Source organism: Cupressus sempervirens, chromosome 2 (assembly GCF_028749045.1).
Source record: "Cupressus sempervirens isolate cs-2001-9-10 chromosome 2, ASM2874904v1, whole genome shotgun sequence".
Taxonomy (NCBI): Eukaryota; Viridiplantae; Streptophyta; class Pinopsida; order Cupressales; family Cupressaceae; genus Cupressus; species Cupressus sempervirens.
The window spans coordinates 751,137,829-751,162,634 of record NC_143119.1 but is presented as its reverse complement, the minus strand read 5'-3'; the positions used below and the strand labels follow the sequence as shown (position 1 = coordinate 751,162,634).

Here is a 24,806-nt window from a genome sequence, read left to right as displayed (position 1 = left end):
CATTCTTTGGACCTGTTACAATTACTTGATCAATAGTAATCTATCATTAAAAAATAAGGAAAGTGTCGAAGAACAATTCAAATTCTAAAACAAATTAAGCAGAATCAAAATACTTTAGTTTTATTGATAAACATCTTTTGCTACACTTATTTTGGAAATCAAATTCCTAAACAAGAGCTTCAGCTTATTGAACATATGGTAGTGAAATTAACATTTGGGTAGATCAAGAGGAGGTGGAAGCAATTTGTCTTCATCATCTGGTCCATTCTCCACGAGAAACACCATGTTAAAACCAAATTCCGAATGAGTTTCGAAATGGCAATGCACAAACCACACTCCTGTTATATGAGAAAAACAACAACAAAAACAAGCAAAATTATGATTCCTACAAGATGAAGAGGAAAATACATTCATAAGAATAAGAAGATTTCCAAAATTCATATGAAACTACGAAATTTGATGCTTCTAGATTCAATTGTGATTATTTTTGCATCTGTTTCGAACCATACTCTGTGATCCATCATCAGAATAAGAGACAATGGATTATAGAGTGTGATCCAAAACGTTGATGCAAAAATAATCACACAGTAGAACCCAGAAGCATAAAATTTGATAAATACATTCATTTTAGATTGAAAATTTAGTGGGTACATATTAAATTACCTGGATTGTCAGCTCTGAATCTGATGGCTGCCCACCCACCAGTAGGAACTCCAATTGTATTGCGACGTGGAGGATCCACCAGGTTGAAATTATTAGGATCTTTTTGGGAATCATAGTTACCAAACCCTTGTCCCACAACATAAAAATCATAGCCATGAATATGTATAGGATGGCTTTCATTGCTCAGAATGCTGGTGCCCTGAAACACTATTTGCACACTGCTGTTGAAAGGAAGGACTTTTACTTTGGTCCCTGCTTCAGGAAACAGAATATCCTGTCTTTGACTTGTAGCAGTGTAATCAAACACCAAAGGGGGTTTGCTTGGAAAATCTGTGGTGTAAACCCCACTAATATTCCCATAGTAGGCTTGAAGAAGAGCAATCTGAGGCTTGACAAATGTAATGTTATTGAAGCTCCCAACAACTCTCAAGCCACCCAGGGCAGTGCAACTGCCTGCTGAACATGTTCCAAGTCCAATCCCCTCTGTTATCAGCATTTCTTGATCAACAGTTTTAGGGAGACTGGGAAAAAGGCCAGGGAAATAAGAAAAGAAGGTACCAAGATAGGGAAATCCAGTTGGGGGATTGGGAAAAGCACTTCTGAGGCTTGTACTGAAATTTGAAACAGTAGAAGTATCATTAAATTGGGGAAGAGAGGGCATTACGGGAACAGTGTTGGGTGTGTATTGTAAGATTGCTGTTGCAGTGGAATTGTTGATGGGCACAGCAGGTCCACTCCTGTAAGCCCTAGTAGCCATGTAGTATGACCCCAATGGACGGTCTGCTTTGATGAGAACATCCATTGTCTGTCCAGGGTATATCACCACTACATCTGTATTGTAAGGTTTGGTATATGAGGCATCCACTGCTACAACTATCATTGTGTGGTTTGCGACTTTGAAGAACAAGGGTTCATTCATTACAGCACTGATGATCCGTAGGAGATGCATTTTTCCTTGTCGAACTGAAATGCGAAAAGTATCTGCAATCAATTGCATCAACATATGTGTAAGTACTGATACTGCTATCAAGGTTCAACCATGTAGTTTTTTTGAATTGAATTCAATGATCCATGCTTCATTAATAGTGGTTTACACAAACCCATCTTTCATTAAAATGAATGAAACACTCAATACTCATTGGGGGAGGTCACCCATTCTAGTACTCCTCTAACTCGAGCATCCCTAACTACTGAGTTTCCTCCATGATTAAACCCACTCTGCTTGCAACTGCCACCCTTAAACATCACACACTAAGGAGAAAATTAAGCTTGGGAAAAATAAGTCAGCTTTGACTATTTAACCCTTTTAGCTTAGGAATCAAGCCTTGGTGTGTGGTGTTTAAGCCAACCACTTAAAACTCGAATGCACTTAACTATGGAGTTTGTCTCGTACTACTTATCATATGTGTAAGTGATCAGTTGATTCAATTCAAAGTGAATAACAGAAGTGGTCTAACCATTTGCAGAGCATGAATATAGAGCTCCTGGCTGGCTATTAATGGTATATGCATCTGAGTCTTGAAGCTGCCCTGTTTGAATACCCTCATTTAATACATCTTCGATATTCGCGTTCCACCATTCGCCTGCACATCACAGTAAACAAAATGCATGAGTTTCCTGTACATAATTCAAATGCAAATACTATATCATTTGAATTTCAAACCAATTTATGAAGAAATGCCATCCTATGGAAGCACTTTTCCTATAGCCTTGTCTTTCCAATATAAATATCTTCTCATATTTTCATGACACCTTTTTAGAATAAGCTTGTTAACTTGTGTATTAAATTGAATACCAGGAGTCAACTTTATAAAAAAACACGTGTGAATTTCTATTGGCCTTTTGAATTATTCTGCTTACAGTTGAATCTTATACCAGTTACCAGGAATCTTAAATCTAAAGACAACCTCAATCTAGTTCATTTAACAATAAGATAATGATATTTCATTTGCACTACATTATATTAGATCTTAGAGATCACATGAGCAAATACTATATCTCAAAATATCATTTGGACATCTGGCATTTCTATGTGAAATGCTAGACATCTTATTCAGAAAGCAACATCAACCGACTTATAAAAAGTTAAAAAATATAAATATTTCTCTATGTGTGTAACAAGTTCCTAGATATGCTTTTTAACACTGTTTAATTTTAGAACATAAGTGAGAGCGTATATTTAAATGTATTGAGAAGTAGATGAGAAGAAAAGCAAACTGATCTATGAGGACAATTTCACAGTGACAATACTATTATTCCAATTTCAATCAGGGGTTAAGAAAACCTTCTATTGTTTATAACAATTTGAAATAATATTAGATTTAAGTTACATTTCAGTATGAAAATTTGATTTATCAATTATTCAAGAAATCAATGAAAGCATGATATTTTTACAGTATATGCAATAAATTTATTAAAATTAGGGAAGAAAAATTAAATATTTTTTTTCTATTTATGTTTATTATTATTACATTGTGTTTTTCATCATGAAGAAGAAGATTAAAATGATACATAATTGTTGAAACAATTTCTGAAAAATAGAGTCAAAGACTTTTTATGGAAAATCAAGTCATAGGAAAAAATCTAAAGACAATTGAGACAAAAATATTAAAAAATAAAGAAAGAATTATAATTAAAAAATTCTTGACTGGAAAAGCTATACACAAATTATCTCTATTTGTTCTTGTAGAAACAATAAAAAATGTTTGAATTATGAAAGATATCAGTTTTCTACAATTCATAATGTATAGTATTACTTCTCTATAATGTTTCAGATCACACTTCATGATCTATCATCAGAATGTTAGAAAGTTCAAATATTTTGATAATTGATTATAGAATGCTATCTGAAACTTTAAACAAAAAATATAATCAATTTTTTTTAAAAAAAATGTTTAAACTCTTCTAACCATCTCACTTCCATAGAACAGAAGTTTAAGAAAAACAAATATACTTACTAAAAAAGAGAAATCAACTAAAACTATAATAAAAGACCAAATTTATAACCATTCTATCTAAAGCACGGTTAACCTTCAAATATGTAAGAACAATAAGAAAACAACTCGGAGCTGAAGAAAATTGATATGGGATAAATAATAGACCTAAGATGATAGGAACCTCAGCAATCGGTGGGATAAAAGGATATGGAATTGTGATGGGTGGTTTAATTATCAAAGCTCCATAGACTGTAGCTCGAAGCCAGGAGATATGTGCATGCCACCATAGCGTCCCTTCCTGATCTTTTATAGTGAAATTGTAGGTATAATTGCTGCCCGGAGTAATGGGACACTGTGTTATGTAGGATGGTCCATCAGCCCATCCAGATCGAAATTGCCTTATTCCATGCCTGTTAAGAAAAAAAAATCTTATTAAAAAAAATTCAATGTCATTAGTCAAATTTTGTTATCTTCTATCAAAAAGAAGATAAGAGAATAGAATTGTAAGATTGTTGGAGATCAAGTTCAAATGAATAGAGTATGATTCACAATGTGGAGAAAGAACATACTATCAAAATTAGAACTTCGATAAGATAAAAGGGATAAGATAAAAGATAATTGAAGACAATTAGATGTTTTAAAAATAATTAGTCTTATAGATATATGGTTTCAGTGTCATTTTTAAACAATCATATACTAAAAGAAAAAATTAAATTTAGAAAAAGTAGGTCAATTTTAATTATTTGATACTTTTATATAAAAGAGAATTGAAGACAATTAGATGTTTTAAAAATAGTTAGTCTTATAGATATATGGTTTTCACTGCTATTCTTAAACAATCATATACTAAAGAAAAAATGAAGTTTGGAAAAAGCAAGTAAACTTTAACTATTTGATACTCTAAGTTTAGGAATCAAGCCTCAATGTGTGATGTTTAAGTGGTCAATATCATCACACATAGAGAATTTTTTTCCTATACAAGGAGGAATCCTAGCCAGATTAGTCCCCCAAGGTGAGATCCTCCACCTGCTAGGAGGAGTCTACCTAACACTTTTAGTCTAAGAATCAAGCCTCAATGTGTAATGTTTAAGCCATCCACATTTCACGTTTAGTTTAATTTAGTACATTTTCTTGGACATTTTAGATCAAATTCTAATGATCTTTCACCATGAAGAAGACAATAGAAGAGAATTGTAAGATTGTTGGCAGAATGAGTTCGAATAAAAAGAATCATAAGATTTGATCAGAATCGTGGAAAAAAGACACACAATAGAAATAAAATACTGCAATGCAAAGTCTGGTATATAATGTCACCTACTAAAACTTGAGCATGAGCGTGGTCATGAATTTCTTATAACAAGGGGATTGTAAAATTGTAAGCAGATTGGTTAATTAATTTGACCACAAGGTTGTCATCATTATTGCATATATATTATTATTATTATCATTGTCCTTGTTTTAGATTAAATTCTATGATCTTTCATTAAGAAGAAGCCAAAAGAAAAGAATTGAAAGATTGTTGATAAAATAAAACAAAAAAATCATAAAATTTGATCCCAAACATTGAAGAAAAAAACACACAATCAAAATAAAAAGCTATAATGCACAATAAGAGATCATCTATAAAACTTGAACATGATCATGAACTTCTCATATACCAGTGGATTGTAATATTGTAAGCAGCCTGGTTGATTACTTTGACCACAAGGTTGTCACCATTGTTAACAGTTATAGTGGGACCTGGAAACTGCCCATTGACAGTCACAATTTGTTGTTGATTGCACAATCTAGTTACATTCATAGTTCCAATCTGCAAACAAAGAAAAACAATCAAACTTATATTCTGTCAGTCTTATATTAAGGTACAAATTAAGCTTGGAAAAATTAGTTAACTTTGACTTTTTAGTACTTTTGGTGAAGAAATCAGTCATTAATATGTGATATTTAAATCAGTCATAATTTCTATTCTTACATTCTCTCATCCTGATAATGGATCACGAAGTATGATTCTATGATGCTCAAAAAACTCACACAATCTATTCCAGAAACAAATTTGCTCATTTCAAATAGATTGTAGAAATCTGATATTGTTAATCACTAAACTTATTCTTATTTTAAAAAGTTAAACATAAGCAAAACTTACTTTAAACTTGTTCTTATTAAAAAATTAAACATAAATTAAACTTACTGTAAAGTTGTGTTGGACAAGAGCCCCCCATGCTAGACCTGGTATCATGAAAATAACACAGACAAGTGATAATGTTAATGTCATCGCCATTGTTGGATACAAAGCTTCATTTGTTTCAAAACTATAAACAGCTTGACCCATTTATATAGAACACCAACATTGCAACATTTTGCAATGTGATCAAAAGACTGCTTACTGAGAGGATGCAGCAATGTTACGCCAGGCTATGATATATCTATCTATCTTTATTCTTGCTGTTCTTACTTGTCGTGCATAGAATTCTTGTAGATATTATAATAAAATTTCTAAATGTTTGTATTCAGGAAGATTACTTTAAAGTTAAAACACGTCTGGCGGCCATTGTCTATCTATGTTTGTTTATTGTTTTTCTTACTTCACATTAGTAACGTGTATGGAATTCTCGTAGGTATTATAATGAAATTTCAAATATTGGGACTTAGAAAAATGATTGATTAGTTTAAATGGATCTGTATATCAATCTCTATTTTTTAGGTTGGTTTTACTAGGAAGACATGTTGATCATTTATTTTGGAGTAGCACATAATTCTATGAAATTAAAAAGAACTGGTATAAGATTAATTAGAATCTTTCTTCGACAATTAGTAGTCCTTATTTTTTAAGACTTAAAAAAATGATTAGTTTAAATAGATCTGTATGTCAATCTCTATTTTTTAGGTTGGTTTTACAAGGAAAGCATGTTGATCATTTATTCTGGAGTAGCACATAATTCTATGAAATTAAAAAGAACTGGTATAAGATTAATTAGAATCTTTCTTCGACAATTAGTAGTCCTTATTTTTTAAGACTTAGAAAAATGATTAGTTTAAACAGATCTGTATGTCAATCTCTATTCTTTAAGTTGGTTCTATGAGGAAGACATGTTGAGCATTTATTTTCGAGTAGCACATAATTCTATGAAATTAAAAAGAACTGGTATAAGATTAATTAGAATCTTTCTTTGACAATTAGTAGTCTTTATTTTTTTAGACTTCGAAAAATGATTAGTTTAAGCAGATCTGAATGTCAATCTCTATTTTTTAGGTTGGTTTTACAAGGAAGGCATGTTGATCATTTATTTTGGAGTAGAACATAATTCTATGAAATTAAAAAGAACTGGTATAAGATTAATTAGAATCTTTCTTCAACAATTAGTAGTCCTTATTTTTTAAGACTTAGAAAAATGATTAGTTTAAACAGATCTATATGTCAATCTCTATTCTTTAAGTTGGTTCTATGAGGAAGGCATGTTGAGCATTTATTTTGGAGTAGCACATAATTCGATAAAATTAAAAAGAATTGGTATAAGATTAATTAGAATCTTTCTTCGACAATTAGCAGTCCTTGTTTTTTAAGACTTAGAAAAATGATTAGTTTAAACAGATCTGTATGTCAATCTCTATTCTTTAGGTTGGTTCTATGAGGAAGGCATGTTGAGCATTTATTTTGGAGTAGCACATAATTCTATGAAATTAAAAAGAAATGGTATAATATTAATTAGAATCTTTCTTCGACAATTAGTAGTCCTTATTTTTTAGACTTAGAAAAATAATTAGTTTAAATAGATCTAAATGTCAATCTCTATTCTTTGGGTTAATTCTATGAAATTAAAAAGAACTGGTATAAGATTAATTAGAATCTTTCTTCGAAAATTAGTAGTCCTTATTTTTTTAGACTTAGAAAAATGATTAGTTTAAACAGATCTGAATGCCAATCTCTATTCTTTAGGTTGGTTCTATGAGGAAGGCATGTTGAGCATTTATTTTGGAGTAGCACATAATTCTATGAAATTAAAAAGAACTGGTATAAGATTAATTAGAATCTTTCTTGACAATTAGTAGTCCTTATTTTTTTAGAGCTACAAATTTGGGCATAGACTTTTTTCTGTCACTTGTTATTTGTTTATAAATTTTTAGTTTGTATCAATTGAATTTTTAATTTATTATATTTAATTGAATATGTTAAATAACAAAGTAATACTATAAAATCTTAGCACAGCTATGAAATTTTTAGGAAGACCCCCTTTATAGGAATAGTTTAAAACAAAATTTAGCTGAAAGTTTAAGCTCCAAAATTTTAGAAAGCCAATGGTGGTCCCACATCATTCAATAGATTACCTTTGACTTCCATATTTTTTGTCTTGATAAAAAAAAGTAAAAATAACATTTTTCCTACAAATCTAAACTTAAATATTTGACAAGTGGCAAAGTAAGTTGGTGGCTCAATATCTCACCAGCTTAAATATTCAAGTCTATTTTGGAAACCTAAACAACAGAGTTAGGGTTACTCATATTCTTAGTAATATTTTAAATTTGTTGATTTCATGAATTTTCTAATGTAATTAAATTGCAAATTTTAAACTCTAAAATTTAAGGAAGTTGATGGTCTCATTAACTTAGTACCTTTGTCTATTGGAGGTCTTCTTTACTCTAGAAGGTTTATATAGAGGGGGGGGAAAGAAAAAGAAAACTATTATCTAAGAGTAGAAAGTGCTCTTTATCTAGCTTAGTAAAATTTAATTGATTATGTGGTCCTACAATCTTAGAGAATGAGTGAATGATTTCAATAACATGTTCAAGACTAAAGTGTCCTATGGAACCCATGATATAGCACACAACCTACAATTGGGTTCCAAATCCTTAAACAATTTTCCTTCTAGAAATGAATTATGATAAAATATCCATATAACTAGAACAAGTGTCATTGTATATTGGGAGATGCATGATAAAATGTTCTAAATAGGCTAATCTATTTTCTAATTGTTCCTTATATATGATTCATCTATGTGTTTCACACCTCAAATGATGAGGACTAGTTCCTAGTTGAGCTATTAGTAGTTTTGCCCTCTATTTAATATTTTCTCCTATGTATGTTTTTTCCTTATGGTGTCTTGTATAATTTCTTGTTGCATTATGCAAGAAATGATTAGTTTAAATATTTTTTTAGCATTGTTGCATTATAAACTATTTTAAGAATTTTGATAGAGATAGAAACCAAGGTAATAAGATATAAAAAGATTTTTGAATGGGTAGGGAGAGAGACGTGATAATGAAAAAAATACCAAGACTATGGTATTATAGGATTAACACATACATGATCAATAATGGACTCAACAAAAGTAGCGAGCCTAGTCGATGAAAGTTTAATTGTGTGTTTAAATATGTTGATGATTTGATTTTCACTCTCTATATCTACACATTTGAAGAAAAAGTTTGAGATTGATGAAGGTTTCTTGGGCAATGAAGTTGTTCTTAATTAGATCAAAGAACTATTTTTATTCAATATATAAATTTGTAAATAATACATCTTATTGATAGTAGCAACAGAAAAAAAGGGTGTCATCCCATTTTGACAACCATTCAAGAGGATAATCAATGTATATGAGAAAAAAGAAAGTAATTAATTTAAAAATGTAAACTAGATAAGATGAACTCATTAACTAACCACTTTTATACTAAATCATTCAATACAAGAGAAAGAGGGGCCTCCAAACATAACTCTCAATATAACTCAAGTTAGATTAGTAAAACCCAACTATGATGAAGGGGTGCCAATTTTAAACCTAAATTATATTAAGGAAGTATGCAAGAAAGCCTTCTTTCATGCAATGTTAATTGATTTTAAATATATAATTTGAATGTGAATTTGAACTAATTGATTTAATGAAAAGAGTAAGATACATCTAGGCACTAGTAAATATATGCAATTAGCCCAATTAAATTAAGGGAATGGGTCTATGCTAAGAGATGAAAGAAAGGATGAAAAACTTACCTTGAAATGCATGCAAGATAAGATACATTTTTCTTTAAAAATTGCATTTCTAAAATTGTGACTATGATTCAAATGACTATGGATTTGTAATTTGGACAAAAACTATGTTTTTTCCATATCTCTAGAAACATGTTGACCTAGAAGAAAGTGTAAAATTTGATGATGAACAAATTTGTAGATCCTTGGATATCATGCATGCAAATAACCTATTACAAGGAAGTAAGAAAGGTAGAGAGAGACAAGGGTTTTCTCAATAAACAAGAAGATTATATTTACTTATGCAAAATAGGATGAATTAATTTACAACTGATGAGTCCTTATGAAGGAGATCGAAACCCTAAAAGGGAAGCCCTAGGAGGTAAATGATATTTAATAATTACTAATTAATTTTTAAATAGAAATGAAATGTACATAAAGTGAAATTTTAAGAAGGGAGTAAAGGTAATTTAATAAATTAAGTTAAATTAACCTTTTACTCTAACACCCCCCCAAGATAAGCAACAATACATCTACAAATAATGCAAAAAAAGAAAGAAAACTACAATGCAATGCTGAAAGAAAACTTGGGTCCTAGCAACAAGACCTAATGAGATACCCAATCACAACCAAATCTCTATGAATTGGAGAAATAGAGAAAATCCAATGGAAAAAACTCTACTCCAAAAAGAGATAGAAAACGATGCACAAATGAAACATCTCAAGACATAAGTACAATGAAAGCCCCCATGATAGAAGCTTGAGACTCCATAGCCCCTCTAGAATGACAAAAATCTTGTGTCGATGAACATACCAATGTGGCTATAATCTTAAGGAAACAAAGGTAGTGGACAAGAATGATAAAACCCATGTATGTAAGGTGTAGCTCAAAGTTATAGTTGATGCTCAAAGGAGAAAGCATGAGAATCCTAAAATGGAATCTCTAATGTAGGTGGGAAAATAGATGTGTTGAATCTATCATCTAAGAGGAGATGTGTGTCCTTTGATATATCCTCAAAAACTATAGTAGGTGGATTGATGATTGGAGTTACAATAGTAGGCAGTGCTAAAGAGAAATCTTGTGTGAAAGATAGAATCTGAATAGGAGGTGGAGGTGTAGAAGTCACAAAACTAGTCTTAGGAATATTACATAAGTTCGAGAAACTTGACTTCACCTCAGTAGTCTCTCATAAAGAAGGAGAGTGAATCTCCGATAGTGTAGGTGGTGGACCAAAATGTGAAAAGGAATATAGGTGGAAAGCATGATCAACAATCCCTGTACCAACAATGTTGCATGTCCCACTATCTTTGATGTGCATTAAATCTTGTGCAAACCCAACTATCTTCCCTGTCTCACTACTTGTAATCTAATAAATAGAGGGAAGGTTAGAAGACAAAGATGGAACAAAAAGTACATCATGAAATGTACCATCATCAACACCAATACAAACTTTCCAACATAGAGTCATAACAATGTTGTTCCCCATCAAAATGTGTGGAGTAGGAGAAATCTCAAAAGAAGAGAACAAATTTTGAGAAGATTCCATATGATGTGAAGCATTAGAATCTAGTAACCATCTAGAAAAGGATAGAGTAGCATTTTCACATAGTGCATGAGCCTTTCATATATCTTTACCATCTAATTGAAATGATGATGAAGAAGAAGATCTATGAGAAGTAGATAGAATATCAATGTTGCTCTTCTGCAGGACAGTTGTTAAATCTTAAACCTATTTGGCATAGCCATCCAACTTCTTCTCATAGCAACGTGACTCATCATGATTAGGCTTATTACAATGAGAACACTTTAGTCTTTCTGACTGTAATGCCCCGCCAAGGGATCCAAAGAATTAACCTAGAATTTCACTAAGTTTGGTAACATTTTTTTTTTTATAACATGAAAGTAAATACCACATATAACTTGTACATAATAACGGAAGAAATAGAAATGTCCATCTAAAAGTAAACATAACATACATAACCGATTTCATTCTTTAAGAATCCCTTAACATTGAGTTACATCTAAACTAACTAACATACATGAATCCATCTAGTACAACACCCACATGAATAATAATGATAAGTCCAATGTTCATACATTACATTTCCAAATGCTCAATCATCCACTGTACATGTCACAGGGTATGAAGGCTTAAAAGAATATATATGTGTGAAATAAGGTACATCATCCTATACCAATCCATGATACATCAAAGTAGAGATAATCACATGATATATCATCATAGAAGACATATACATCCATCATAAAGATCAAACAAAATAAACTAAGTGCACGGTTCCTCCCAACTGTTAATAACATCCCAAATCACCAAAGAGATCATCGGTATTAACATAGCAGGAATGTCACTCCTAAAACATCCTACTAACATGCAAAGTAAAGCATAGGATACCATCATCTAACATATGCAAATCATCAATATAGGAAACATACCAGCAAATACATCCATCATAAGGTATATCATCTATCATAATGCTCCAAGAACATAATGAAGATAAATACCAATCAAGAATGCTCCAACCACGGTGTCTCCGACGGATCTCAAATGATAAGAGTGGAAAATACACTACCACCCGACTGCGTGGAACCTAAGTGGTCCACTCCCGCCATGCTAAGGAGATAATCTCAAGTCCCAAACAGGCTATCAATCCACAAAGCATAAATCTTTATAAGTCCAGGAATCCTAAAAGTATACTAACTCAAAGGTTTTCATCACACACAAAATCGACATCTAATTCCCAGAGGCACACAATGACATGTAGGAAACCTACTATGCAAGCGAGAAAGTGTCATCGCAATTATCACATACAAGTTACCCTAGCAGTTAGCTAAACTCCATGGGTCCATACTGATCTCATGCGGCCACTAGTATCCTCTCATACTGACGAGGCATACTATGGAATGCAAGGTCGCAACCATGCGTTCTCACTACTCCCATCCTAGCCTGTACAAGCACTCAAGGCATGGGAAAGAACCAAAACAATTATCTTTTTAGGTTCATTTAATCCCCATTTAGTGTGTAAATGTTATCACTTATTAACCAAACTTACAATGAGTTACCCTAGCAGCCACTTAGGGCCCCGACCCCCATTGCAAGCCACTTCCTGACACTACAAGTAGATTACCTACCCTAAGCTCATGGAATCATAAATCACCATAGTCCTGTACAAACGACTATAAAGAAAATCCAAAAGGTAATCCATAAAAAAAGAATCATCAAATATCCATGATAAAAGCATCAAATATCCATAATAAGAATCATCAAATCTCCAAGATAAGAATCATCAAATCTCCATGAGCATCTGAAAAACATCCATAGAAAATCATGACCACAACAGTTCTCTATTGGCAACTGAAGGCATCACTGATAATCATAAGTATCCATTGGTTCTCAACAAGCAACCAAGAATATCTCAAAATCATACTGATCGAAGACTCCAAAATGGTTGAGTCAAACATGTCACAACATGACATCATCAAAAAATAAATCAACATTTCAGTCCCATCATGGCGACTAGAAAATAATCCAAGGATAACTGATCGATGACTCTAAAATGATTAGCTCAAGTGTCTCATACACATACATCTCAGCTTCACACATGAAGACTGGTGAAAAAATACAAACATTTCATAGAGCATACGATCAAATTACCATGGTTGGGCTTAAAAGATCGAGACCAAATAAGATCAACATGCCATCACATCTCATAACTCCTGAGCCTCTGGTAACAACCTAGGACTGGTCAACACTAGTCAACCCAAAACCCAAAACAAGAAGCATAGAAAATACACGATGTAAACACATGTTTTGGTTTTGCTATCTTATGTAGTTGAATAATGTGTAAGGGTTTCCAGTTTTTTGTTTGCAAGTATACTTTCAAGTGTCTTAAGTTTCATCATTTGACCTACAAGTCAACCCATTTGTTCTCCGATTCCATTATCCTTCTATTATTTAAAATAATATTCTAAGAATAGCTTAAAGGTAAATATTAAATCATTTGACACTTAGTAAAACCATTCACTCAATGTTACAAATTGAATGACTCTTCTTAATGTTACTTCAACTTTTAACATAAATCAAGGATCATTAATCATCTAAATTATAAGAGAGCCAATTACTAATCTTCGAATAAGAAGATTATAACTTTATTAAAATGATCAATTAAATCCACCAATTAACTTAGGTACACAATTCCATGACCTAATATTTAATTATATGTTACTAAGTCTTCACCATTAAAATATCTAAAATCATAATTCAAGTCATAAGACTTATCAACTTCAATATAGATACTCTACAATCTCGTTAAAAGAATTATATTAAATAAATCTCTATTACATAACTTAATTATTAATTAAATCTAATTAACTCTCATTAATTGATTTAGTTAATAATTGCATAACCATAGCAACGTTTCAATTAATATTAGTTGACTAATAACTAACAATGGTTCAAAGTTGACTATGATCCAATTCCCTTAATACTCATATTAATAGTTCAATAATGACTTGTTATTGTTTAATAACAAGTTACATTTGGAAATCTATAATGATCACATTCGTCATTCTTTATGAATACTATTGTTTCCTTAATTAATTCGTACTAATGATAGTCATTTCAAGATAAATCTCAATTGCATAATTATATTGACAACTCAATGAATATCAATTGATTAAAATCAATTATAATCCAACTTCAAAAATTATATTCTTTTACTAAACTTCAATCAATAAATAATTTTTATTAGATTAACTCTAATCAAATTTGTTAATATATATTTAAACCATTATTTATTAATAGTTTGCTAGTCCTTACAAACATTAATAAATAATAACTCCTCAAACTATAAATACTCGATCTATAGAATCCTTCCATAAACTCATTAGTTAATATTTGACTAACTCTTAACTCCATTAAGGTATTCAAACGTATTGACCAATAATAATTTAGTCTTAATCCAATATCATTCAGAGTTTCTAAATTTAAATCAACATAATATAAATTATCATCTTACAATTGGGCATATGCACGGAGTTGTGGTGCCAAAAAGGTGACAAGGAAATTTTTTTTTCTTATTTTAAAAAGCGTGTACGCGCTATAGCGCATGCGTGCTATAGCGCGTACTCGCTTTAAAAAAATTAAAAGTATATATGATGGGCTGCAAACCCGCAACCCATCATTTTCATCAGCATTTTCTTCTACTCCTACAGTGAGCAAGGCGTACGTGAGTTGAAGACTCAACATTTGCACCACCATTTGCCAAAATGCCTCCTCGTCAACGAAATCCAAGACCACAAGCGCACCCACGACGACGTCGTAAGTGATATAAACCTAACTTTGCATTGTTTGATATATTTTTCATATTGTTTTGTAAGTTTTTTATATTCTTTTGTAGGGTTTTTACAAATTTCATTTAGATTTTTTTATTTATTTGAATTTCAATTGATTTTTTATCAGGAAATATTCATAATCAACCAGAAAATCCACAAGAACATCAAAACCCTCAAGAACTCCAAAACCAAAACCCTCCTCAAGAAGAAGAACAAATTCCACAACTCGAACGAATTGCAAGACCTCCACCAGGTGCACAAGAAAATATAAGAAATGAAATAGAGAGAGGCAAAACTGAATTAGAAGGAATCATTGCTCGGTTGAAAGAATCTGAACAAACCAATCCAATGAGGGCTCAATTGGCATCATCCCTTGAATCCATTAACACTCAGATAGCCTCAGTTAGTGGTTAGTTAGATATTTGGCGGGCTAAGAGGGATGAACAAAAAAGATTTTATGCAAATAAATTGTCATATGAAGATGTTAGAAAAAAAGAAATACCAAAAGGTAGTATATGTGCATTATTTAGAAAACCCAGTGAGAAAAATACTCTTAGAGAGGGTACTAAAAGATTCCCCATCCATTGGTGCATACATGATGCTATTAGAAATCATTTTTGGGATAGATGGTGGATGGTTTTTGATGCTCCTCCTTGCAACAATCACAAGGTCCCCACGTATTTTTTGAAGAAATTATATTGTGAGTTTGTCCTTGGGGAGATCCCCAATTATTTTGATATGTTAGACTCCCAGGGTAGAGGTGAGGGGTCATCATTTGAGAGGCCAGGAGCACGTCGTGACCCTAATGTAGTTAGGGCAGCCACGGTCCATCCACAGCGCGAGAGACCAGCACTCTAGGGACCATTAATGCTTTGATGCAAACCCTCATCCATTCCACGAGCCCATTAGTTGAGGGGGAGCCTTCTGTAGGTCATGGTCACATGTGCACTTCATGTGAATCCCTATGCACATTTGGCACTCATGTCGGAGATGGTGCAGATGATGGGCTTGTCACCAATTAGTTCCTGAACGAGACATTTGGAATTGACACACATGTAAATTACTAATTTGATCACATTTCATACGTATAGTGAATGATTAATTAATTAGGATTTATTGACATTGTTCAAAATTTAGGGTCAAAGTGTTCCTGGGCCTAGCAGCGATCCTCTAGGCCCATTTTTTGTCCCTTCGACGAGTCCTGAGGTATGTATCAATTTAATCATTTTAATTAATACATATATTTATTACTTAATCATATTAAGGATTGACCAAAAAAAATATGCATTTGCATCAGTTCTCCACAGGACCCTCAACCTTTACCACAGACGTAGAGCAGAGACATCATACGAGCTTCACACAGGTACAGTTGTTTCATGTTAATTTAATTCATTTGATTATATTTATTCTATGTTTCATGCTAGATATAACATGTATTGTATGACATGCAGCTCATGATGTCAGACACACCTCCTCATCTACGACAGTCTGTTGATAGTAGAGTGGTCGCAGCTGTGGCTAGCTCACAGCCACTGACAGAGGTATGAAAGAATTTTCTTCATTTTAGTTGTTGTTTATAATAGTTAATCTCAAAATTTCTAATGTTATTTATAAGTGATTATATTTATTGAATTGTTGTAGGGTCTTGTCACGCCTGATCGTCCATGAGCATTTGAGGTGGACTTACAAAGTGACTATTTGTTGGTAGTAAGAAAATAATTGATTTTGTGAGTACATATATTTGATTTCAACGTATAATAAATATTGATTCATATCTACTTTCTTTGTATCAGTTGGACCTGGAGAAGAGCCTCAACAAGAGGCCAAGTGAGCGTGTTAGGAGGGCCCTGTCATCTCCACTGTTTCCCTCCACACGACGACAGAGGACGTCGAGAGACTTGTTTCCTTCCCCTCGTGGGAAGGAAAAGATGTAGTTGAGATATTTGATACATATATATAGAGACTTTTTTCCTTCCCCATGTATATATATAGGCATCTGAGAGACATATTCAATACACATTTGATGTACATATGACATTCTATATTTGATGTATGACATTATTGGTTATCATTTTATATTATATGTTTGTTCATGTATGACGTTAAATTAGATATGTTCATGTATGACATTAAATTAGATATGTGCATGTATGAAATTAAATTCAATTGCTAGAGAGTTGCCATTATGTCTACCAACTAGTAGATGTTCTTTTTTTACTTTATTAGTATTTCTCAAAAACTGCAAAGAAGTTGTTTCTGGTGAATAGTTGTAAACAATTGTGATCATTGACTTCATGTACTCATGGCTTTGGCTGTGAACACTTGTAACTTTGGCTATAAGCATCCATGGCTTTGGCTATGTGCACTAGTGGCTTTGGCTATGAGCATTTATGGCTTTGGTTGTAGGCACAATATAGCCTTGGCTGTAGGTTGTCTTTCTTGCTGCATGTCAAAGTTACCTTCAAGAATATCATTAGTCTAAGATCATTACAATTAAAATACTATGACATAATACCTTGGAAATAATAGTCTTTAACCCATTACTTTATTTGTTAAAACATCATGTAGTATCTACTGTAGTCCTTCTACTCAAATATGTTTTCAAAAATACTTAGTATGGCAAAGAAATGTCTATGGAAAGCTTGTCAAATAGGATATTGAAGAACTAAATGTGGATAGTCATTAGTACCCATCAATAAGAACATGAACATCTTTCTCAAGCAAGCCATATGACATTAGCAAGTAATTTATAAATTTCTTTTGCAAATAACTAGAAGATGCTATGAATCTTAATACAGAGTTAATCACGAACTCATTATTCCATCCAAGAACATATATCACCCTAAGCCAATTAACTGACAGGATAAAAATTAATTCAATTTCAACAAAATTTTGAGTATAACAAGCATCTTAGGGATTCTTACAAGAATTAACACGATGTTCACAAGAGCATTACAAGTTCTTGTAATGCTATTTCACATATTGTAATCATATTCAGTTTTGAATGGCCATTTGTGTTACAAGCATAAATGTTCTTTAAGGTCTTTTAATTCTAGACATGAATTTTATTATGAAGCTTTTTTATGACAACCCACTCAATGTATATATTGTTGTTCCACATTATGCTAATTTGACTTTCATTGGTTGATTTGGGTCTAGACATGACGTTATTCACTACCTTTTATATATATTATTTTTTTGTAGTGAGGTTCTAGCCTGAATGAATGTATTAATCATCGAAGTTGTGAACCTTGGTCGAGATCCTTACAAATATATTTTCAAATTGGACCTCAAATAGTTTTCTCAGTCACCCCCTGTACACAAATACTGAAATTGTAGTTAATTACAAAATTAATACTGAATTAACACAAGTTTAATTGAGAAGTATTATGTACCTCAATAGGCTAGATTATTATTGACCGGGAAGCTTTATCTTAGAGCAATTGGTTTCCTAAATCTTTAGCGCAATGACAGTCTTATGGAATGTGGAATTAGGTCTACTAGCTAAGGAACATTCTTTAAAAGGTAGAGGAAACTCAAGACTCACGTGTTTCCAATCAATATAAATGTTTAAATCGCTTCTCTAATTTTTTCTATTTATGATCTTCTTAAAACTTAACTTTCTAAATGCATTGATGGGGAAATAAAGATCTTCTAGGAACTAAAGGCTAATCATGTTTAATACTTACAATTCTTTGTTTTTATCTAATAATTTAAAAAAGATTGTACACGTGTTTTCAAAGAGCAACACTTGTCACTAACATCATAAGAAGGAATATCCAAGGAGACTTACCACTGATCCCCCACCACCAAATTCAAGAGAAAACAAAATTCCACTACTAAAGAGATAGTAACAATGATCATCCCTATTCTCTCCCTTATCACAAAATGATTACCATCAAAATTTGCATTTCCAATTGCATCATGTGCATTGAAGCAATAGTAACATTTTCACTCTCTTACCTAATGTCTCCCATTTCTGAAACTCCTGGGGAAGGGCAAGGCCATCTTCTCAGTACTTCAAAATACAACGAGTTCCATTTTTTCACATATTGATAATCGTTGATTTAAAGTATAGTCAAAGTATTGACAGCCCATAGATATGCCCCGTCAAAGATCGCAGCCCTGTGGCATTTAGTGACCCTTAGGGACATTCTGGTTCAGCGTGCCTGAGAACGTTCAAGCACTGAAGGGGATAGGAAGAGGTTGGGGATAGGGTTTACCCAGCCACCTGAAGCTAATGGAGTAGACATTTTGATCCCACGATGAAAGATGAGAGAGATTTAGCAGTTGGCAACTTTGTACTGGCCAACACTACAAGTTTTAGCATCACTCGAGATGGCATTGTAGAATGAAAATGGAATGTGATCTCCAAAAAGTGAGAGAGGTTATTGTAGGTCTCTACAACACAATCCTATAGAAATTGGAATCTCATCCATATCTCACACGAGCTCCGAGATATGCCCCATCAAAGATTACAACCTTGTGGCATTTAGTGACCCTTAGGGACATTCTGGTTCGGCGTGCTTGAGAACGTTCGAGCACTGAAGGGGACAAGACAAGGTTGGGGATAGGGTTTACCCAGCCACTTGAAGCTAATGGAGCAAATAGTTTGATCCCACGATGAAAGATGAGAGAGATTTGGCAGTTGGCAACTTTGTACTAGCCAACACTACAAGTTTCAGCATCACCCGAGATGGCGTTGTAAAATGAAAACAGAATATAATCTCTAAAAAGCGAGAGAGGTTATTGTAGGTCTCTACAACACGGTCCTATAGGAACTAGAATCACATCCATACCTTGCACGAGCTCCAAGATATGCCCCATCAAAGATTGCAACCCTATGGCATTTAGTGACCCTTAGGGACATTCTGGTTCAGCGTGCAGTAGAATGTTTGAGCACTGAAGGGGATAGGAAGAGGTTGGGGATAGGGTTTACTCAGCCACTCAGAGCTAATGGAGTAGATAGTTTGATCCCACGACGAAAGATGAGAGAGATTTGGTAGTTGGCAACTTTATACTAGCCAACACTACAAGTTTCAGCATCACCCGAGATGGCATTGTAGAATCAAAACATAATGTGATCTCCAAAAAGTGAGAGAGGTTATTTTAGGTATCTGCAACATGGTCTTGTAGGAATTGGAATCTCATCCATATCTTGCACGAGCTCTAAGATATGCCCCGTCAAAGATTGTAGCCCTATGGCTTTTAGTGACCCTTAGGGACATTCGGGTTCGGCATGCCTGAGAATGTTCAAGCATTGAAGGGGACAAGACAAGGTTGGGGATAGGGTTTACCCAGCCACCCAGAGCTAATGGAGCAGACAGTTTGATCCCACAATGAAAGATGAGAGAGATTTGGCAGTTGGCAACTTTGTATTGGCCAACACTACAAGTTTTAGCATCACCCGAGATGGCGTTGTAAAATGAAAATAGAATGTGATCTCCAAAAAGCGAGAGAGGTTATTGTAGGTCTCCGCAACACGGTCCTGTAGGAACTCAAATCACATCCATACCTCACACGAGCTCTGAGATATGCCCCGTCAAAGATCGCAACCCTATGGCATTTAGTGACCCTTGGGGACATTTTGGATTGGCGTGCCTGAGAATGTTCGAGCACTGAAGGGGATATGAAAAGGTTAGGGATAGGGTTTACTTGGCCACCTAGAGCTAACGAAGTAGACAGTTTGATCCCACGAGGAAAGGTGAGAGAGATTTGGCAGTTGGCAACTTTGTACTGGGCCACACTGCAAGTTTCAGCATCACCTGAGATGGCGTTGTAAAACAAAAATGGAGTGTGATCTCCAAAAAATGAGAGAGATTATTATAGGTCTCTACAACATGGTCTTGTAGGAATTGGAATCACATCCATACCTTGCACAAGCTCCGAGATATGCTCTGTCAAAGATCGCATCCCTATGGCATTTAGTGACCCTTGGGGACATTCTGGATTGGCGTGCCTGAGAACGTTCAAGTACTGAAGGGGATAGGATGAGTTTGGGGATAGGGTTTACTCGGCCATGCAGAGCTAATGGAGTAGACAGTTCAATCCCACGAGAAAAGGTGAGAGAGATTTGGCAGTTGGCAACTTTGTACTAGCCGACATTGCAAGTTTTAGCATCACCTGAGATGGTGTCGTAAAATGAAAATCGAGTGTGATCTCCAAAAAGTGAGAGAGGTTATTGTAGGTCTCCAAAAAGAGTGTTTAAAAATGAAAAAATAGTGGGGGTCCTTTATATTGTTTGGGAGTTTGACCTTTAAAACTAGAAATTGTCCTAGTAGTAAGTGCTGGTAACAGTTTTGAAATTTGATTGTTGAGTGTTGAGAAACCTCAAGTTTGAGATTTTTCTTGTTGGTTTGAGTCTATAATAACCATTTCCATTTGAAAAGTTGAGTGTTGAAACCATTTAAGAAGTATTTGCATAGTTTTCCCTAAAATTTGAGTGCATAAAAAGGGGTATGTGATTGCTCCCAAGGTGGATTTAGTGTTTTCTCCAAACAAGAGTTGCATTTTATGTTTGAAGTCATCTAATATAACCAAAGTGAAGGTGTTTGAACCATTTTGGGGTTCTAGAGACGTTGCAAAGTAAGAGTTCTAGAAAGCCCTAGGGTAAAGGGGCTAGAAAGGAGGGTTTTGTAAAAACCATTGTAAAGTTGATCGTGAGACCAAAAAAATAGAAGAATCCTTGCATTTGAGTCATGTCTTAAGAATTTTTTGGGTCATGGGAGTTCCAAAAGTCAAGGGATTGTGAGTTGCTTTGTAAATGGCCTCAAACTAGGCCTAGTTGGCAAATTGAAATAGCTAGTTTTGAGTGATATTTTACAAAACAAGTGTAGTTGGTTTTGGAGTATATTTTAGAGTGAGGAAAAGGGTATTTTAATCACCCAATAGTTTAGGAAGTTTTGTGGAAAATTTTGGAGAAAACAACAAATTAGTGACTGGCAAGGGCTAGTTGGAACAAGCCTAGAAGAGGCAAAATTGAGAAAGTGTAAGAGATGAGTTGCTGAGAGTGTGCAAGGAGTTGGAACATGTTAGATGAGATGTTTTGAGATGATCCAAGGTGTTGAGGCCATGATATGATGCCAAGGACGAGTTTTGGTACTTGCATAGGGTGTTCCAACCAAGCTACAAATGCATAGGATAGAACCTTGTAAGGTACTTGCAAATTATGGTTCTAATGCCGACAAAATAGAACTCCCACCAAACTTGGAAATTTACCTTATCTTTAATGTCAAGGACTAAGTTCAATATAAAGGGCCTACATTCATAGAAGGACAAACAAAATCAAAGGTTGAAGAAGTCACTATCCCATTATAATCTCAGCCAAAAGCTGAAAAGGTTATGGATTCAAGAATCAAGAAGAAGACTTGTCATGGCACCTATATGGAGCATCTTATCAAATGGAAGGATCAACCATAATCTGAAGTAACATGGATAGATGAGAGTGATTTTGGAAAGAAAGGTATTCCTACGAAATTCCTTCAGATTTATCCACCATGAGGGAGAATGGTGCAAGAGCACCTAGTGAGTTTGAAAATTTTGGCCTAATTGGGGCTCTAGACCTAGTAGGTCAAGTAAGAAAGAAAAGGACATCTATGATTTGGGTTGGTGAGTGGAGTCTTGTGATGATTAGGAGAGTTTGGAAATATCAAGTTGAGGACCATATAATAACCCTAGATATTGCATTGGGGTTTGTGCCCAATTTTTCCTAGTAGAGAGAAAATGCCTTCATTTGAATATTGGGGTGATTGAAGTTGATATAGTCAATTGGTGTGCATAGATCCTAGGGAAGGGGATAGTTGGGAGATATCCTCTTAGGAATAGGGTGAGGAAGAAACCCTATAGGATCAGAAGAAGTCATTGGTTAGTTTGGGCATAGTGGCCTAAACTAGCAGGGTGGGTCTCCTTACATTATTGTTGGTTAGAGAATTCCAATTTTTATTTGTTCAAGGCTAAGAGACATATAAAAAACTACATTTTCAATTATGATCTCAAGGCCTGCATGGCAGTCCAAGTACATGGATGGATGATGAAATAATTATTCTTGAATTGGCTAGACCACTTTGTAAGAACAATTCCATGTGGGGTGTTTCTCTCAAAAAGGTGTCTTCTAGTATTTGATGATCATGGAATCCATATGACATGGAAAATAATTGATAAAGCAAAGAAGTTGGGCATAGATTGTGTGTCACTTGTAGCGTATACCATCTGTAGGTGTCAATCATTGGATGTTAGTTTTTTCTCACCATTAAAATCTTACTTAAAACATATTTGGAATGTGTGGTTGGCTAGGAACCCTCAAATCAATATTGGTCATGAGGAGTTAGGAGTGTTTTCCACCTTGAAATAGTGTTTGTTAGCTTGAAATAGCGTTTGCCACCTTGAAAGAGTGTTTGTTGTGTTGAAACCCGCAATTTCTATCGGGATAATAGAGTGCAGAATAGAACAAAAGTAGAGAATGAATGAAATGGGCCCCAAAGTTGCTTTTTGACCATTTTTAGGTGATTTCACATAGCGCGTACATAGCATGTACACACTATGTGAGAACACATCACTCTCCACCCTCTCTACTCTCTCTCTCTCTCTCTCTCTCTCCCTACTCTATCTCTCTCTCTTCCTACTCTCTCTCCCCTCCCCCATCCCCTACACTCTCTCTCTCCCCTCTCCCATCCTTTACTCTCTCTCGCTCTCCCTCTCCCACCGCCTACTCTCTCTATCTCTCTCACCTTCTCTCCTCTCCCATCCCCTACTCTTTAGATCTCTCACACACACTCCCATCCTCCCTCTCCCACTTCTTACTCTCTCTCTCTCTCCCCCATCTCCCTACTCTCTCTCACACTCTCACATCTGCTACTCTCTCTCTCCCATCCCCTAAAATCTCTCTTTTACAGATACACACTCCCATCCCCCTCTCTCTCTCCTCTCCCATCCCCTACTCTCTACTCTCTCTCTCCCATCCCCTACTCTCTCTCACACACTCTCTCCCATCCCCTACTCTCACTCTCTCTCTCTCTCTCTCTCCCATCCCATTCTCTCTCTCTGCCAACTCCTACTCTCTCTCACACTCTCTCCCATCCCCTACTCTCTCTTACACACACTCCCATCTGCCCCTCTCTCCCATCCGCTACTCTCTCTCTCTCTCTTGGGCTGCTCTCTCTCTCTCTCTCCCCTCTCCCACCACCTACTATCTCTCTCTCTCCCTCTCTACTCTCTCTCTCCCATCCCCTACTCTTACTTTCTCTCTCTCCAATCCCCAACTCTCACACTCTCTCCCATCCCCAACTCTCTCTCACACTCTCTCTCATCCTTTCACTCTGTCTCTCTCACCTCGTACTCTATCTCTCTCTCTCTGCCACCTCCTACTCTCTCACACACTCTTTCCCATCCTTTCACTTTGTCTCTCCCATCTCATACTCTCTCTTTGCCACCCCTTACTCTCTCTCACACTCTCACACTCTCTCCCATCCCCTACTCTCTCTCTTTCATAGACACACACACACACACACACTCCCATCCCCCCTCTCTCTTCTCTCCCATCCCCTACTCTCTAGATTTGTCACATGCACTCCTATCCCCCTCTCTCTATCTCCCTCTCCCTACTCTCTCACACTCTCTCCCATCCCCTACTCTCTCTCTCTCACTCTCTCCCATACCCTACTCTCACTCTCTCTCTCTCCCCCATCCCATTCTCTCTCTCTGCCACCTCCTACTATCTCTCACACTCTCTCCCATCCCCTACTCTCTCTTACACACACTCCCATCTACCCCTCTCTCCCATCCGCTACTCTCTCTCTCCCCTCTCCCATCCCCTAAACTCTCTCTTTTGTAGATACACACTCCCATCCCCCTCTCTCTCTCCCCTCTCCCATCCCTTACTCTCTAGATCGCTCACACGCACTCCCAT

At 34.8% G+C, this 24,806-nt stretch overlaps 1 protein-coding gene across 1 annotated transcript; it reads right to left on the bottom strand.

Moving 5' to 3' along the window:
• Positions 1-207: 207 nt before the first annotated feature.
• LOC149575595 (laccase-12-like) lies at positions 208-5,889 on the bottom strand. Its single transcript, XM_089812238.1, has 6 exons — positions 5,788-5,889; positions 5,258-5,409; positions 3,765-4,009; positions 2,121-2,246; positions 664-1,644; positions 208-338 (listed from the first exon to the last, which is right to left on the bottom strand). The coding sequence occupies exons 1-6, from the start codon at positions 5,875-5,877 to the stop codon at positions 208-210; spliced, it is 1,725 nt and encodes a 574-aa protein (XP_089668364.1). The 5' UTR covers positions 5,878-5,889.
• Positions 5,890-24,806: the final 18,917 nt, after the last annotated feature.